Below are 15,968 nucleotides of genomic sequence, written 5' to 3' on the forward strand. Positions count from 1 at the left end.
CTTTTAAAAACATAATGATGGAAAAAAGAAATGGAAAAAAAAGAAAAAAAAGGAAAAAAAAAAGTTTTTAAATATCTAAGTTGTAATACAAGGTAAATACATATATTTGAAGATGTTTCACGAAGGTTACAATTACATATATAAATAATTTGCAACAACTGTTGAGTGCAAACCTAGGACATGGTAACAGGAGGAATATATACATATATGTATGTTTGCATATTTATGCATATGTATGTTATATATATATGTATGTACGAAAGACCAACTTAAAAATATAGGTCAAAATAAAAACGTCTTAAATATGATATAGGAATTGCAATTTTTGGTTAATATCTATTTGTTTGCAAGAAATATGTGATTTAATTTTTTTAGAATTTATTATTTTTAATTGTTTCATATATTTCATGAACTTTACGTAAAAAGGAAACTTTCAGAGGAACCTTTCCTTTTTAAATTATGAAAATATTCTATTGTTTAAAACAGTAGTAAGAATGTTTTTATTCAAATCATATACAATCCCCGAAAGTTCACAAAAATTATACGATACAAAAGAAAAAAAAAAAAAAAATTATTAAGAAAATCACATACATAATTTTATGAAAATTAAAAAAATTAAGAGGAATGTGAAAATAAAGTGTTTTCAATTGTTTGCAAAAAAGTGATCATGCAGCATTTCTCACTTTAAACATTTTTGTGCTTTATATATTTACATTTATATGTTGAAAAGGAGAAGCATATGGAACAGTACGAAATTTTGTTATAACTTATATTAATTATATTAATTATATTCATTTTTTTTTTTTTTTTTTTTTTTTTTATCCCACGTAAAAATATGTATATGTATGTATGACGCTGTATATATATTACACATAATTTAGTGGTATATGCTTCCAAGTATATGCACAAATGCGTAAGGGTCCTTACACTTCTTACGTTTTCAATTTATATGGACAAATGTCATTATGACGCATAAGCATATTATTTCATTTTTATAATTTTTTAGAAAGTTAAATTATTTGTTCATATAAAAGTACGGGATCCTTGAAAAGTAAAATATTAACTGATTAGTGTGTGAAATGAATATTTGTTTTTCCTGAAGAATTAAGGGAAGAATTTTATACATGAACATCTCATCTTAAACGAATGAGCGTATGCGTATATAAATCAATATATATGTATATATATATATATATAGGTGCGTATATCTCCTAATCATAGCTATTAGTTTAATATTTCCATATTCTCCTATAAACTTAGAGTGAAACTAGCTTTATTTAATTTTCCATACTTTGGATCATTATGTCTGAAACTATTTAGAATTAATATCTCAGCCTGCATGTCCCATTTTGTGAAGAGGCAGTGCCATATTTTAATTTAAACATATTATTAGATAGACCATTTTAAACCTTTTCTTGTATAATACTTTTATTTATTAATTATTTTGCCATATTATCTCTTATAAAGAAGATTTACTGTTTAAAGAAAAAGGAAAACAAAAAATAGTACATTTTTGTAGTCATAAAAACATAGGTACGGAGAAGCGCAAACATACATACGTACATACATATATAAAAAGCGTAATCGTCAACTTTTTAAGCACCAATGAGTACATTAAAAGCTTTAATTGCGCCCTCCGTGCTTGCTTCAAACACAAGTAAGTTAGCTGAAGAAACACAACGAATGGAAGAACTTGGGGCCGACTGGATACACTTGGATGTAATGGATATGCACTTTGTTCCTAATTTATCATTTGGTCCACTTGTCATTAACAATTTAAAAAAATACACAAATAAAATATTCTTTGATGTACATTTAATGGTTGAAAATCCAGAAAAATATATTGGGTTGTTAAAAACATCTAATCAAATAACATTTCATTTTGAAGCATTAAACGAAGATACTGAAAGATGTATAAAATTAGCCAAGGAAATAAGAAACAGTAACATTTGGTGTGGAATTTCTGTTAAACCAAAAACAGATATAGAAAAAATTGTACCGTTACTAGATACAAATTTAATTAATACAGTTTTAGTTATGACTGTAGAACCAGGTTTTGGTGGTCAATCATTTATGCATGATATGATGAACAAAGTTTCATTTCTTAGAAAAAAGTATCAAAACTTAAATATTCAAGTTGATGGTGGTTTAAATATAGAAACCACTGAGATATCTGCGTCTCATGGTGCAAATATTATCGTTGCAGGAACTAGTATATTTAATGCACAGGATCCAAAATTTGTTATGGAAACTATGAGAAAGTCAGTGCAGAAGTATTTGCAAAACTAATTAATTGTACACGGGTAAAACACTGATACCATAATCGTTATCATTAAAAAATGTACAATACAACACATTTGTTTACTTGTTTACGTCTTTACCTGTTTTCATGCTTTTATTATTATTATTACTATCATTTTCTTTATTTTTATTATTATTTTAATTTTTTTCTTTTTTTTTTTTTTATAATTTAAGCTTTTTTGTACCTCATTTCTTCCTTTTTATGAAATATATTTAATTGCCCTAGTTTGTGTAATACATACATACATACATATATACATATGTGTATCACTATATGCTGTAAACTACCTTTTGCACACATAAAAATTCATTATTTAAAATAGCATATAATCTTTATGTCTTTTTTCTTTTTTCTTTTTTCTATTTTCTATTTTCTATTTTCTATTTTCTTTTTTCTATTTTCTTTTTTCTATTTTCTTTTTTCTATTTTTTTTTTTTTTTTTTTTATCTAATTATCTTTGTTAAGGTAAATAAACTATAAAGAAATATTTTTAAATATTAAAATGTAATAGCCGTTCTTATATATACATAATATCTTATGAAATGATTAAAATAATAGGTATAAAAAAAAACTTAACATAGTAAGGGAAGGGAAAAAAAAATGTTGAAAAAATTATTACAATTAAAATATAAAAGTGTGATAAAATTATCAAAATTGAGGATATAGCATTAATCAACTGAACTCTATAAAAAAAATAATAAAATAAAGTAATAAAAATTAAAATAAAAAAAAATAATAAAACTTTAAGAAAAATAATAAAACTTCAAGTAAAAAAAAAAAAAATAATAATAATAATAATAATAATAATAATAATAGTGGACCGTATATGAAGATAATAAATGCGCTAATTATTATTTCATTTTACTTTTTTCATCAGTGAATTATATAGGAAAGAATTGCGGTAAATAGAAAACTAAACTACATGAAAATAGCTGGTTTTTTTGATTAATCCATTTTAACACACACATGTGTGCATATATACTTATATGTGAGTGCTGGAAAATTAATCCATAATCTAGTTCTCATAAAATACAAGGTAAATATGTATGTATCACTATAAGTACATAATAAAAAGTAACATTTAAACATATGTGGGTCCTTGATTTTTTATAATTTCCAAATTATATTTAAAACACACAGTTGCTTTTTATTACTTGCAACGCATTATGGTGTGTATTTTACTTATTAATTAATCAACTTCTTTTAATTAAACATTTTTTTTTTTTTTTTTTTGATACTGTTCAAACTTTTTGTATTAACTCTAACTTTAGGGTGGTTTATTTATATGCTTATACTTTTTTTGTTTCATCCCCCCATCTATTTGTGTAGCAGACTTATTAATAGATGGCATATAATACTTTCAAAAATTTTTTTATAATAGAAGCCTTCTTTTTTTACTTAACAAGAAAATATAATAAGTAATATTTCATATTTTTTTTTTTTTTTTTTGTTAATACTACTCGTACTGTTTATATTTATGTACTATTCACATATTAACATGATAGGAGAGAAAGTTAAGATTTCTTTCCACATTCATGTTACTATTTCTTACATGAAATTTTTTTTTGTAAGTGTCTGCGGTTTCATTAGATTCGTAGTTATTGTAAGAATATCTTATCATATTTTCTGTATTTTTATGTGGAAAGTGATAAATTTTATTTTTGTTATTTTTGTTTCTCCTAATGTTGTGGAAATTGTTGCTGTTGTTATTGCTAACGTTGCAAATGCTATTTATGTTATTTGTAACATTGCTACTAATGTTAAAACTAATATTACTACTATTAATATTCATCATTTTGCTATTGCTGTTATTCAATTTTTTGCTTTTTTTAAAGGTTTTCGTATTTTGCTTCAACATTTCATTTAGTATATTTGCATTGATATCATTTGGATTGCGTAATATGTGTAAAAGTATATTCAATTTCTCCAAGTTATTTTTTACAAGTTTTTTCCACTTTTTTGCAGATATTAATACATGATCTGGATGGTGGCAAAATGAGCATTCATCTCCATTCATGCATGTACTTCCATTATAAACGTGTGCACACGGTTTACATACTCTTTGTTCATGTTCTAAATTTTGAGAACAGTTTTTATAATAATTAAATAATTTCTGCACTGACATATTTTTTGGTATACATTTGGTTGTATTTAAAATACTGGAGCTGCATGAATTCATTATTACATTTTCATTAAATATATTTTCTGTATCTATTTTATTTGTATTGGATTCATCCAGAGCATCATTTGTTTTTATTAAATTCATTTTAGTAAAAGAGCTAGAAATGTCTGAACTATCAATTGCATCAAATGTATACGTTTTAATGCTATCATGGGGCGACGCTAAATTGTTATCTTCAAAAAAATTATATTCATTATTTATATTTTTTTGTATTCCAGCATGTCCCCCTATAGTATATCTCCTCCCTTTTGTTGAACAATAAATGACATTATTATCAGGGGATATAGATATACAAGCTTGTTCATTTAATGTTCCATTTTTATTTTCTGCATAAATATATATATTATTACTGTTAAAAATAATATTATTTCTTAAGTCATTTTCATCACTATATTTCGGAGGTAATGTTCGAAAATATCTAAACGTTGTATAATCAATATCTTCTATATTTTTTTCTATATTCTCCAATTCTGAAAATCTTTTATTTACAACATATTTTACTTTTTTTGTTGTATAATCTGTATAACTTGATACTGTCCTACAAATATCGCTATATATATCTGAATGCATTCTATCTTCTGTTTCTTGTTTTAAATTAATTAAAGGATCATTAATGGATTCCTTATGATATAAATACATATCAATGTCGTTGTATTTTTCTTCACTCATATTTTTCAAATTTCCGTTCTTATTTATATTGGATAATACATATTTCGCCGCAGGTGAAATTAAGTTCATTTTTTTTTTTTTTTTCTAATTTGTCTTTGTTCTTTCCTCTTATTCATGTATTATTATATTATTTTATGAGACATTTATTAAAAACAAAATAAACTTATTTAATTAATGAAAATAAAAAAAGTGTAGAATACAAAAAATAAAAAAAAAAGAATAAAGAAGAAAAACGAAATACGAAAAAAGGAAAATGATATACGAAAAAAGAAAAATGAAATACAAAAAATGAAAAATTATATATGAAAAAAGAAAAACGATATAAGAAAAAAGAAAAATCGTATAAAAAATAAGAAGAATGATATAAAAAAAAAGAGGAACGATATCAGAAAAAAGAAGAACGATATACGAAAAAAGAATTAATTTACCTTTTAACTATGGCACACGTGCACACATTTATTGTATTCACTTTAGAAAGAATTTCTTCAACAGAGGATTATGCAACTCGCTTACTATTTTTGTATACATATGTTTTCGAGTATTTTATTTTTAAATAAATATTTTTTATGATTTATCTATAAAAAAAGAAAAGCACTCATTCTCCAGTAGGCTAAAAAGTTGAATGATTTTACAAATATAAGTTTAACTTAAACTTTCTGGTTTTTTATCAAGGTTTTTTTATTTTTTTATTTTTTTATTTTTTTTTTATTTTGTTTATAATATTTCCATGGAAAATTAAATTGAACATGTTACATTAAAATAAAGAGATTGAAATTTCCAAAATTTCTAATAAAGGCTATTTTACAGGGCTTTTTACATTACACTTGTATACATTAAAAAAAACTTTTCCTTTTTTTTTTTTCTTAAACTTTATCACTGAGAGGTTTCAAAATTCAATATGATGTAACTTTCTATGTTAAAAAAAAAAAAAAAAAAAAATTGAGGTGTGTCTATGACCTCATAAAAAAACATATTTACCTCAAAAAAGCTACTAACAAGCTAAAGTAATTTTTTTTTTTTTTTTTTTCCTTTACAAATAGCTAATTTGATTTTGTTCTAAACATGGAAAGAAGTTTATTAATAAGAAAAATAGCATAATTTAATTTTTTATAAGAAAAATATGTCCCATTTTACAATAATAAAGGATATTCGTATCTATCATATTAAAAAATGATCCTTAGAAAAAAAAAAAAAAAAAAAAATTAAAAAAAGCATACACATAAATAATAACACGCATATTGCTATCCATCGTAGATACACGTACATAAATAACTTTTTACTTAAATTCATGAATATTTTTTTTTTTGTATTATTTTATACACAAGTTCTTGCTCTTATGCACTAAACATACTATATAAATACGTTGTATGAATTTTTCTTTAACATTGTATATAGAAAATAATAGGATGAAAAAGTTAAATTTCGTCAAAATGCAAAAAAAAAAAAAAGAAGAAATTATACTTCAAGCTTACGTCAAAATATGTTTATTTTAAAATCATACAAAATAAATAAAAAAATAAGTAAATAAATAAATAAATGAATATATCAGTTAATAATTCACACACTAAAAAGTATATCATGTTTGTTTTTTAAATTACAGCGGTAATATACATTCATATATATATATTTTCTTTTCATTTCATGCTATGTTATACATTTATTTAGTAGAAATCAAAACTACTCTGTCAATTTTATATAAATCTTTTATTCTCATGTGCAGTTGAATAATAATATATTACTTTCAACTGTTTTTATAATTTAGTATATCTCTGTTTTATTTCATTTTATTTTGTTTTAGTTTATTTTATTTTGTTTTATATTATTTTATTTTGTTTTATATTATTTTATTTTGTTTTGTTTTATTTTATTTTATTTTATTTTGTTTTATTTTATTTTGTTTTGTTTTATATTATCTTATCTTTTTTTCTGTTATAAAGGGAGGGCAGCGACATAGTTTTTATAAGAACTTATTACTGTTAATAATAGATATACTCAAATTTATTTTATTTTATTTTTTTATTGCCTGTTCAGGAGATTATTAAATTAATGTCCAAAATATGAATATAAATAAATCGTAACGAAACGAATTTGCACACAAGCACACATATTAAATTTGCTTAAATACATTTTAAAAAGCAGTTTAGAAAAAAATTGCTACCTTATATTAATTTCCATTCTTTTTTATATTCTATATTAATAACGGTGTATAACAATATATAATAAATAAGAAAAGTTAATATACTACCTACTTTTAGTAATTAATTTTAAGCATTAAGTAAAAATATATTTAATCAAATATGAAGTTTTCCACTTGATATGGGCAGTTTCCTTATTTTGTATTTTTAAGTTTTATTTCTTTAAAAAAAGAAATTATTCATCGTAATACTTTAATTATTCAGCTATTATATATCCTATATTGATATATATTTTTTCTTTCCATAAACCTTTTTTGTGCAAACCGATATTCTGTTAAATAATTTTTTATAAAATGAAATATTATAAGTTAAAAAATAACAATGTAAGGAAACATAATACTTTTAATTTTGTTCAATTGTTCTATTATATGATATAATTTTTATAAAAGGAAAAGAAAAAATAAGGAAAAAAAAAAGAAAAATAGTAATGAGAATTTTTGGTAAGCGTTAATAAATATGAAAAAATAGCTGAATAAATGATACATTTACTATTTAAAAAAAATTTTGTTTGTCAAAATATATATATCCATTTTGAAAGATGGTAAAAAACAATATTTTATAAGTTATAAAAGAGCATGTATAGTATATATTATGTTAATTTTTTATGAAAAACGAATGATGTAAACATGTGAAAAGAATCATCACGCAATTTTTTACAAGTTTTTAACTTATTCCGAAAAGTGTTAATTGAAAAGGCAGTTAAGCATTTATAATATGTATTTATAAACATATTTATTTATGTTCGTGTATATATGTATATAAGTCATGGATTTATTGAAAGAATATGACGACAGTGAAGAACTGGAAATAGATGAATGCGAAAAAAAATCAAATGAAAAAAACAAATTAAATAACAATAATATGATAACAGCACATAACGTAGGGCAGGATCACAACACAGATACAATAAATGATGAGAGTCAAATAATAAATACAACATGTCTTATGAATTCAATGAATAGTGCCCCAGATGTAAATACATTTGACATGGAAATAAAGAATTACAAAGAAAAATATAAAAATATAGAAAAAAAAATTATGTTTGATGATCCAGCTTTTCATAATATACTGAACAAGCCGCAACAAGGACCAAGTATAAATGCACATTATAACTTTTTAAAAAATGCATCTAAAAATCATTACAATGGAAGTATAGAGACAACATTTATAAATAAATGCATATTTGATTATCAATACAATAATTTTAATGTAACGGGCATAGCTGAGAACCCTGCACTGAAGAATTATTATAAAAGTAATTACCAGAATTACCTCATAGCAAGGAATAGGGATTGGGATGTGGAAAACAATGAGCAATCATATGCTAAAAGGAGTAAAAAAAAGAGAGGAAAAAATGAGAGTGAGAAGGATAATTACAATTTGGAAAAATATAATGGTCCATGGGAAGAAAAGGGAAATAAGAAAAAAGAAGAAAAAGAAGGTGATGTATTGCTAAGAAATGATAAAAATTTTAAAAATACAAAAATTGATGAAGAAATAAAAAATGATAATGAAGGTCCAAAAACAAGAACAAAAAAAAATGTATTCATGAAATTAGAACCTTGTACATTTGAGGAAGCAATTAATAGAAATATAATAAATGAGAAAAATACCATATACAATGATAAAATAGTTTCAACCTTACATATAAATGATGAATCTGATGATTATTGTAATAAGTCATGGTTTCAATTACCAGCAGAATATAAAGATAGAGATTTTATAATAGAAGAAAATTTTCCTCCAAAAAAAGAAATTTATATATATAAAGGACACAAAATGGGTGTACAGAAAATTCGCTTCTTCCCAAAATATGGAAACTATATTTTATCTGCTTCTTTAGATCATACATTAAAATTATGGGGAGTATATAAATCAAAAAGCTGCGTAAGAACGTACAAGGGACATTTTAAGGGAGTTAAAGATGTCACATTTGATAAGGATGGAATGAATTTTTTGAGTTGTAGTTATGATAATAATGTAATATATTGGGATACTGAATATGGAAAAATAAAAGGAGTTTACAGTCAAAGAAAAACACCATATTGTTTATGTTTAAATCATGATGATCCAAATACATTCTTAGTTGGTGGTGCTAATAATAAAATTTGTCATATTGATTTTAGAACGGGGAATATTGAATTAGAATATAATGAACATTTACAAGCCATAAATACGATTACCTTATGTGAAAATAATAAAAAATTAATAAGTACGTCAGATGATAAAAAAATATTTATTTGGGAATATGGTTTACCTGTCGTTGTTAAATATATATCGGATGCTTCCATGTTTTCAATAACATCTGTTTCAGTGCATCCAAGTAATAATTTTTTTTTATGTCAATCCATGAATAATATAATAACAGTTTATGAAGCTACAGGTAAGTTTCGATTATTTTCGAAAAAAACATTTAAGGGGCATCAAAATATTGGATACTCTATTAACGTTTCATGTAGCAATGATGGAAAATACGTTATTAGTGGAGATAGTAACGGAAGCTTATTTATTTGGAATTGGAAAAAAATGTCGAATTTTAAGAATATCAAAGCACATAAAAACGTTTGTATAGATTGTGCATGGCATCCTTTTAAAACCTCCATGTTAGCTACAGCAAGCTGGGACACGACAATTAAATTGTGGGAATGAGAAAAAAAAAAAAAAAAGAAGAAATTTTTTTTCTTCATAAAGTTTTTATATAATTTAGTAATTATTAATATTTTTTTTTGGACAATCCACTGTTATACCACCTTATTTTTTTTTTTTTGTTTGTTTCATATTCACTTTTTACGTATTGCTTTTATATATATATGTATATATGAGCCCCATATTTGTTTGATAGTCCTTCTTAGGAAGTAAATATGCATACACAAGAGTTTTTTTACATACTAAGACTTTTTTTTCTTTTAATTTTGTTTACTCTGAATTTTTGAAAGCACTGTTTGTGCATTTTTTGTAAGTAACATTTTTGAAATATTATGTATATGAAGAATGAATTTAACTTGAAAGATCAAAAAAAAAAAAAAAAAAGATTGAACGAAAATAAACTCAAACTCTTGACATATAAAATTCACATTAATTCGGTGTGTATTTGAAAGAGAAACATGAAAAAATAAAAATCAACAACAACAAAAAAAAAGACAATTATATTCTATATAAGAACATAAAAGATTGTACCATTTATATTCAGGAAGGTTGTGAGAAAAGAGATCAGCGTGTCATGAGAAGTCTGTAAAGAGAAAAGGAAAAAAAGGAAAAGAATCATTTTTGAACTTATATTGAAAATTTTGAAATTTATGCAATATTAGGATAAAACAGTTGCATTCTTAAATGGTAAAATGTGCTCATACATACGCATGTAATGTTTTGTCGTTTTCAAGAAGTATCACTAGTTTATGTATATATATATATATATATATCTATATTTGTGTGCATAAACGCGCATAAAAGTTACATTCATCAAAAAAGGAATTCAAGTAATTGAGAACGTTCAGGTTATCCGTGCGTATTTGAACCATTGTTGATTTTTCATATATATGAAAAACCATTAGTAAATGATGTTTTGGAGGCAGAAATATTCCTACAAATTTGTTGATAACATCATAGTTTATACTAATATTGCTGCTTTTTTGACTTTTTTTTCCCCCCTTGCTCATTAAGTAATAATTTTTTTTACACTTGGAATAAATATTTTTTGTAAGTATTTTTTTATTTAATTTGTATTTCGCACTATTACTACTTGTTAATCTAATGTTTTTGTTCCTTTTCAATTTCATTCCTATGATTTCATTATATACATTAAGAGAAAATTTGTATTTCATATATTGCTTAACAAATGAAGACTGTTCATTATAATATATTGTAGTCTCAGATTCGTTTTTATTATTTTCTCTTTTTTTTTCTTTTTTTTCTGCAATATTCTGCTTTCCTTTTGAATTTGTAATTACATCATCATTATTATTGGAACTAGTTAAACTAATATAGAACATGTCATTCAAACGTTTCGGCTTATAGTATGTATGAATATATTTTCTTTTCTCTTTTTTTTTTATTGCAACTTTATTACTGTTACTGCTAGTAGTGGTAGTAGTAGTTACAGTAGTATTCGTAGTGCACTTTTTGTTTTTATTTTTATTTATATTTGAATTATTCTCTACATCAGTGTCAGATGAACAGAGGGAATAATTGTCAATATAGAATTCATCGATTATGTGGCTATTAATTCTGCAGTATTTGTTTATATCATAAGCATAATATTTGTCATTTAAACAGTAATTCTTTTCTATGTGCATATTAAATTTAGGTGAATTGTATATGTATACATTTTTTATGTTAGGATTTTCATTAATTAAAAAGGGCTGTAATTTTTTATGAATTATATTCAAAACCTTGCTTGATATAATATTTAGATATTTAGCAGACTTGAACATTTTACCTGTTTTACCATTCCATACATCCTCAAAAATGAATTTCCAGTATTGGGGACATGCTTTAAATGGTAAAAAGAAATCACTAAAATTTATATTATATTTACCTAAGAACCTTTTAAAAGTTTTATTTTTCCTATTTAAATAAACTATATATGCATAAAATTTTGTAGTAATCAATAAGTTCACTCCTATTTTAAGTAATATCTTGTATTCATTCATACATTTTGTTCTTTTATTTTTACATAAGTTAACACTAGGATTATTTTTTTTTATATTATTTTTCTCTCTTAATATAAAAAGGCTATTTTTTAATTTGTAAGTTGTTTTGTATATTTCTTTCTTAACTATGTCTTTTTTTAACTCTACGAAATTGGAAAAATGTGTTCCATGTATATTCATACGTTCCTTTTTGTTAAATTTGTTAATTTTGCTCATTTTGTTAACTTTACAAGTTTTGTTAATTTTGCTTGACTTGTTAATTCCGTTAATCTTACTAGTTTCACTAGTGTTGTTTATATTGTTAATTTCGAATTTATTCCATTCTTCATTTAATTCATGTCCATGTTCGCGAAAAGCTTGTTTTTTGCCTTTATTTTCTTTTATATGTCTAATTAAGCAGGTTACTATTCTCTTTATTTTTACTTTGTGGAGTTTATAACTGTATGGAGATATATAAAATTTATTTTTTTTTAAGGTAAATACTTTCCTTCTTCTGAATGCTCTTCGTAATAATGATAATAACTCCATATTTATTTGCTCATTATTGTGTCCGCTTTTATGATTTGTCCTATTTACTTTTTTACTACAACGATTCATGTGCACGTTATAATTATCATTGTTATTTCTATTATTACTATTAGAACTTCTTTTATCACCCAATTCTATGTATGGAATGTACACATTGTGCATGTTAACAAAATCGGCCTTGTGCAGAAAAAAAATGTTCAGACAAAATAATTTTTTTTTTTTCATTTTTTTTTCCCCGCTAGTCATGATTACCTTACTCTCTTCACTTGTCAAGTTTATTCTCTTCTTTTCACATGCAATATTTTCTCTCTTCTCTTCACTTACAATATTTTCTTTTTTTTTTTTTTTGTTTGTCCAATGATTGTATTTCAAAATAAATGGGAAATAAATATTATGATCGTTGTTTACAATGTAATTATAATATTTTTTCACATGATATGTGTTATCGTTGTATATGCTGAAAAATGATTTAGAATTAAAATCATTATAATTATAATATTTACGTAATATAAACTCATTTTTTCTCTTTTCATTCTCCTCCATTTTATCACTTTGAGAATAAAAAATAGCACAACTATTATCATCTAAGGATAGAGAATTTTTTCTGTCTAATTTATAAAATGTTAACTTTATAAAATTCGACTTGACATATTTACCTGTATATTTTAATTCTGCATGCTTTGATTGTGGCAAAAATTTACCCAATAATGTGTTTTCACCATTTTTAGAATTATTACGTATGGGTTCTATTACCTTAGGTAAATCTAAACAAAAATTATTACTTTGCATGTTAAATTGATCAAATTCCATATAAGAAATTTTATTTTCAATTATGTTAATATAGTACATACTAACATTATGTAAATATTGATTGTTGTTCTCCTTAATAGATTTTAAAATTTCTATCATATATTTATAATTAACAAAAATATTGTGATGCTGTATAATTCTCTTTATAATTTTGATTATGACCATATAAACTTTTATGGAAAATTTATATATACTTAAAACGTTGCTTAGCATTTTCGTAATAAACTTTGTATTTGCATACTTTATTTTTACAAGGTAAAATAAAAATACTAAAAAGTTTATAACTTTATACTTTGGGCGTATTTTTGATATAGTATTTAATATATCATTTTGAAGAAAGCAAAATAATGCGACTTCCTGTTTTTCATATAAGAAATGTAACATAAGAAATATAATATTTAATTCGTTCATATTAAATGGTAAGACGTTGTACACCATGGTGCGTAGAATGGTTTTAATGTGAAAATACCTGTTGTAATACTTTACGACATAATAAGAAAATATTAAAAAATATATTTTTTTTAAGTGTATACAATTCTCAGTAGAATATAGAACAGGTAAATCATCTTCACTATTTTTGCTGTACTCCTCTAATAGATGATCAAATGGATAAAACGAGTCAAATGAATTAGGGGCGTTTTTTCCGCTGAAAGTTCTTAACCTGTCATTGTCATGTATAATAACAGGAAGATGTAATGATTTGTTAATATTGAAGTATTTTCCCATTTTTGCCTTTTTTTTTTTTAAAAAATTGTAAATATAATACGCCAAGTTCTTTTCTCCTAAAATGTTTTCTGTTCCTTTGCTGTTCATTAAATTCGATGAATAAAAAGTTGTGTTCATGTTGTATTTCGTGAGAAAACCTGTTTCTTTACAACTGCTCTTACACATATGAGCTAATGAAACATCGTTTAGTACGTTATGACAACAATTTGTAGTTTGTTTTATGCATCTAATGTTTTCTTCATTTATGTTATTAGAATATATGTCCTTATAAACACATTGCATGCATTCTTTTTTCCAATATGTTGCTTGTTCATTGATAGAATATTCTTCATTATGAAAAATTCCTTTTATAGCCCCACTTTTATTATTACCTGAATTATCGATAGCATTTTTTTTTTTCCCCCTATTTATTACTATACTATTATGGTAACGTCTACTGAATGTGTACATGCATTCGCCTGAACACTGCACTATTTCATAGTTATAATATTTGAATAAGTTATTATATATATCTAATAATCTTATCGTAATATTTTTATGATGTATAAATTTTAAAATGAAATAATATTTAACAAGTGCTAAATCTTTGGAATCAGAAATATTGGGGAAAAATGCACTTATATCCTTTTCACATAATTTCACAACATATTTCTTATTTAAAAAAAATGTAAAAATATATATTATGATTATTTTACTAATATCAATGTAACAATTATTTTTAATAACGAATATTACTTTATCATATATTTCGTTGATAAGATCCTCTCTGAGATTTTCATATAAGAGGTACACACATTTTAAACTTATAGCAAAATGGTAACTGTTATATGCATACAAAAAATAATTATACTTTTTTAATATATCAACGAAATCATCTACAAAAAATGTTAGGTAGGAACTAAAATGAAAAATTAGCTCGACATTGTTACTTAAGGCATTTTGTATATTGTTTTGTATTAATTTTTTGAAATTTGCTGTTATGTGTGAGAATCTTTTTCCCTTTTCCTTTTTGCTATTATTAACAGGGTCATCGTTTAATTCGCCATATGCTTCGTTACCAGCTATGCCATTTGTTATGTCATCTGTTATGCTATTTGTCATGCCATTTGTTATATCATTCCCTAAACCATTCGCTACACCATTCGATACACCATTCGCTACACCATTCGCTACACCATTCGCTACACCATTCGCTACACCATTAATTCTGTACGAGCTATCCCAATTATTACTTTTTGTGTCATCAACTTGAAACAAAAAATGAGATAAGTTCATATTTACATAGAAAGGCATGGTAATTAAACTCCCCTTGAAATAATAATTTTTTTTAATTTTTTCTATTATAAATGTACTTGTTCGAAATTCCTGCAGTTCTAGCCTTACATTATTTTCACTTACAAAGAAATTAATATCATTTGTTATATTAACTATATCGTTGCCATTCTTTACTTCTGTTTTTCCGTCTGAATGATTGCTTGTATAAAACGCATGGTTATTATATGTATTATGATCTTTATTATTTCCATTCGTTTGACTAAGGGTAGGTGAAGTAGTGTCATTCTTCATATTGCAATTATCAGTGGTAGAATGTTCTATCAAAATATTTACGTAATTAAACAAAATAAAAAAATAAAGGTAAGTCAAAGATTTCACTACTATATCTTCACTGCTATTACTACTAAGCATCTTTTTCATTTCATTAATTAAAAGATATAAATCGATGTTGTTATTTTCAAATTGTTCCCTATTTCTAAATTCCACATTGTTCTTATTTGTTAAAAAAACATCATAATGGTTCCCTTTTCTTTGATATTTGCATATGTTAGTGACTGTTTGATTATACATATTTCCTAGCAAACATGATAAAATACCTGTACAAGTCAGAACGGTAGAGATCAAAATTTATT

The 15,968-nt window shown here is 24.0% G+C and overlaps 4 protein-coding genes across 4 annotated transcripts in view; 2 read left to right on the forward strand and 2 right to left on the reverse strand.

The window, feature by feature from the left end:
* Positions 1-1,605: 1,605 nt before the first annotated feature.
* Positions 1,606-2,289, forward strand: MKS88_005594 (ribulose-phosphate 3-epimerase; the record flags this gene model as incomplete). Its single annotated transcript, XM_067218871.1, has 1 exon — positions 1,606-2,289. One exon carries the CDS (start codon positions 1,606-1,608, stop codon positions 2,287-2,289), a length of 684 nt encoding a protein of 227 aa, XP_067070804.1.
* Positions 2,290-3,788: 1,499 nt separating this feature from the next.
* Positions 3,789-5,222, reverse strand: MKS88_005595 (zinc finger protein; the record flags this gene model as incomplete). Its single annotated transcript, XM_067218872.1, has 1 exon — positions 3,789-5,222. One exon carries the CDS (start codon positions 5,220-5,222, stop codon positions 3,789-3,791), a length of 1,434 nt encoding a protein of 477 aa, XP_067070805.1.
* A 2,891-nt stretch (positions 5,223-8,113) lies between these two features.
* On the forward strand, positions 8,114-9,997 carry MKS88_005596 (pre-mRNA-processing factor 17; the record flags this gene model as incomplete). The annotated part of the gene is made up of 1 exon (XM_067218873.1): positions 8,114-9,997. One exon carries the CDS (start codon positions 8,114-8,116, stop codon positions 9,995-9,997), a length of 1,884 nt encoding a protein of 627 aa, XP_067070806.1.
* A 569-nt stretch (positions 9,998-10,566) lies between these two features.
* Positions 10,567-15,968, reverse strand: part of MKS88_005597 (uncharacterized protein) — a gene marked incomplete at both ends in the record, with an annotated part of 7,642 nt that continues 2,240 nt past the window's right edge. Inside the window, 2 exons of the mRNA XM_067218875.1 lie at positions 10,567-10,577; positions 10,803-15,932. Coding sequence (XP_067070807.1) covers positions 10,567-10,577; positions 10,803-15,932 — 5,141 coding nt within the window. The remainder of the gene's footprint in view (positions 10,578-10,802; positions 15,933-15,968) is intronic.

The sequence above is a fragment of the Plasmodium brasilianum genome, chromosome 14 (genome assembly GCF_023973825.1).
Source record: "Plasmodium brasilianum strain Bolivian I chromosome 14, whole genome shotgun sequence".
Classification (NCBI taxonomy): Eukaryota; Apicomplexa; class Aconoidasida; order Haemosporida; family Plasmodiidae; genus Plasmodium; species Plasmodium brasilianum.